A 2,669-nucleotide genomic window follows, 5' to 3' on the forward strand; every position below is an offset into this window, starting at 1 on the left:
CCTCCCAAAAACCCCTTCCCCAGCGGCGAGGCGCTCTCGGATACGCCTCTGCCTCCTTTAACGCGCCTCGCCTCGTATCTACCTCTCTTTTCCCAAGAACGGCGTCCCAAAAGTGGCCCCGGGAAGCTCCCAGGCAAGCCTGGAGCCCGCGAAACGCCCTGCTGCAAAAAGAAGGCGAATTTCTTCCTCTCTTTTTATACATATCGAAAAGAAATCGTTTTATTAAAGATGCTTTAGGAACAGTTTGGCAACATCGTTAACAGCTAGGAAGTTCAGCCCATATTTCCAACACAAAGTAAAAGCAGGCTTTAGGACAAGAAAAGAAAAAGATATGGTTTATGGAGAAATAGTCTTACCGTATGTCTTACCCACATACACTGGTAATCAAAGTGTTTAGAGCAATAGTACATTATAATAAATAATACTAGTTCGGAACACACACATTTTAATAATTAGACGAGGCACATTAACAGAGAGGATATCGCTTCTCTCTCCTAGTAGTTGACTAGCGTGTCTGATCACCCTGTGTATATCGTAACATGCACACTAGGTTTAAAATAATAAAAAAATCGACAAAATCCTAGCCTTTCGGCCTATATAAATTATGGCATCTTTTGAAATTCCTTATTTATTGCTTCTGTCATTAACACCCGTTTATTTTTGTAAATTAAAAGTTAGCGGTGAACTTCACTTCTCCGACCAGGAGTTTTGGGGTTTTTTTGTTTGTTTGGTTGGGTTTTTTTAAGCGCCGTGGCGGGAGGAAGGAGAAGAGTCTTGTGCTTGTCCGGACAAACAGGCTAGAGCGGGCATTTTACACAAGGTCTGCGCAGGTTTATACACACCTCTGTAGCGGCAGCCTCTCCCCTGGCTGCAGGACGAGCTGACCCATCAGTCCCGCCGAAAGCGCTTCCCCGAGGTGCCCCGACCTGCGCCTCCGCGGAGCGCCCAGCCGCGCAGCCCCGGCGGCCGGCAGCGCCCGCCCGGGCCCGAAGCGCCCCTTCCCGGGAACAGGCGGCTCCTTTTTCAACCGGGGGATATGAAATCCTTCCACTGAAAACGAAATCGCGGAAAAAAAACCGCAAAACAAAACAAAAAACCAACCAAAAAAAAACCCAAACCCAAACCCAAAACTGTCGAAGCGGGGAGTGCGATGGGATATGCCCGGGACTGTGCTTTGCGCCCCGCAACTGCTCGGAGAGATTCTCCCTCCCTCGAAAAAGCAATTAAAAATCCGGCTGCAGACGTTACCCCTCCACGAAATTCGTAATTCTCTCCGGGTCCCGGTGGGCTCGGCGGGTTTTGGCAGCAGCCGGGTGCTGCCACGGGTCCGGACTCCGGCTTTCTTGCATTTTCCGATTGATTTTTTTTTTTTTCACTCGGCGTGTTTTGAAGTTTACGATACCAAATCAAAACTGACACTTTTTGGCACTGGCTGTTGTTCAGAGAAAAAAAAAAAAACTACAGAAAACCCCCCAAAGAGTTAAGCATTTAAGAAAGTTATAACTGTAACCGTTCAACATATTTAAATTCGTTTATACTGGCCTAGAGGGAAGAACAGAAAATATAATTAATATTAATATTATTATTATTTTCAAAAGGAAGAAACAGAACTATAATTCAAGATTTGTCAGCACTCCCTTCCACTGAGAGAAAAACGCTGACTTTCATGGAAAACAATTCCCGCAATTTCGCCGCCGCTGGAAGGAGAAAAAAAATTTAAATATATTTTCAATGAAGTCTTTCCAAAAGTCTTTAGCTGGTCGTAAATTGATTTTATATATCCATCACTGTCCGCAACTAATAGATCAAGATACATTGTCTTTCAGTTTGGAGACTATTTTCTTATCCTTCACCCTCCTGTTCTGAAACCAAATGGTAACTTGTCTCTCAGACAGGTTTGTGGCTGCGGATATCCTTCGCCTCTTGTCCTTGTTAATGAACTTGTTAATGGCATATTCATTCTCGAGTTCTTTAAGCTGCAGTTTTGTGTACGGCACTCGCTTCTTTCTCCCACGCCGGTAGACACACATATCGGGCTGGTTTAGTGCAACGTCCCCTATTGTAAAAGACATTATGTGAAAAATTAGAATTTTATTACAGGCGTTTAAAGCTTAACCGATACTTGTTGGGCACTGGTTTTCACGGGCAAATAAATAATGCCGGGTTGTTTACAGTTTATTATTATTTACACCGCCACATTATTTGCACGTTAGTAAAGCACCAAAACCTTGATGGACTGTCATCACTTTTCAGGCATGCATCGCTAGCGAGCACGTAGGACGGCGGGGGCATTGGCTGGGGTGCCGAGAGCAGGTCGGTGCTGGCAGCGCACACACAGAAATCGCTTTGGTGTGTGTTTCCCCGGGTTTGTTTGCATGTGGTTTGTGCCTCTGTGCCCTCGCTACTCCCAGCCTCTTAAGTGCTCTGGGGCCGGGTCAATCGCCGGCCGGAGAGGCGGACGAGCGCAAGCCTTCGAGCCGTCCTCCTGCAAACTGCGAACGCGAATACAAACCCGGCCTCCGAGGGAAGCAGCAGGAGAAGGAGCCGCGGCCGCCCCGGCGCCCGCGGGACGGGGGGTCCGGGGCCCTGGCGCTGGGTGGCGGGGGGGGCCCCGGGGTCTGTCCCGCGGGCTGGAAAGCAGAGGGTGAGGTTTCCTCGGGGGTAGGGGC

At 48.1% G+C, this 2,669-nt stretch overlaps 1 protein-coding gene across 1 annotated transcript in view; it reads right to left on the bottom strand.

The window, feature by feature from the left end:
* Positions 1–1,805: 1,805 nt before the first annotated feature.
* The window catches only part of HOXD13 (homeobox D13), a gene marked incomplete at its 5' end in the record, with an annotated part of 1,469 nt that continues 605 nt past the window's right edge, over positions 1,806–2,669 (bottom strand). The window contains one exon of the mRNA XM_010569358.1: positions 1,806–2,056. Coding sequence (XP_010567660.1) covers positions 1,806–2,056 — 251 coding nt within the window. The remainder of the gene's footprint in view (positions 2,057–2,669) is intronic.

This window comes from Haliaeetus leucocephalus, unplaced genomic scaffold, assembly GCF_000737465.1.
Source record: "Haliaeetus leucocephalus isolate CR32 unplaced genomic scaffold, Haliaeetus_leucocephalus-4.0 Scaffold1, whole genome shotgun sequence".
Taxonomy (NCBI): domain Eukaryota; kingdom Metazoa; phylum Chordata; class Aves; order Accipitriformes; family Accipitridae; genus Haliaeetus; species Haliaeetus leucocephalus.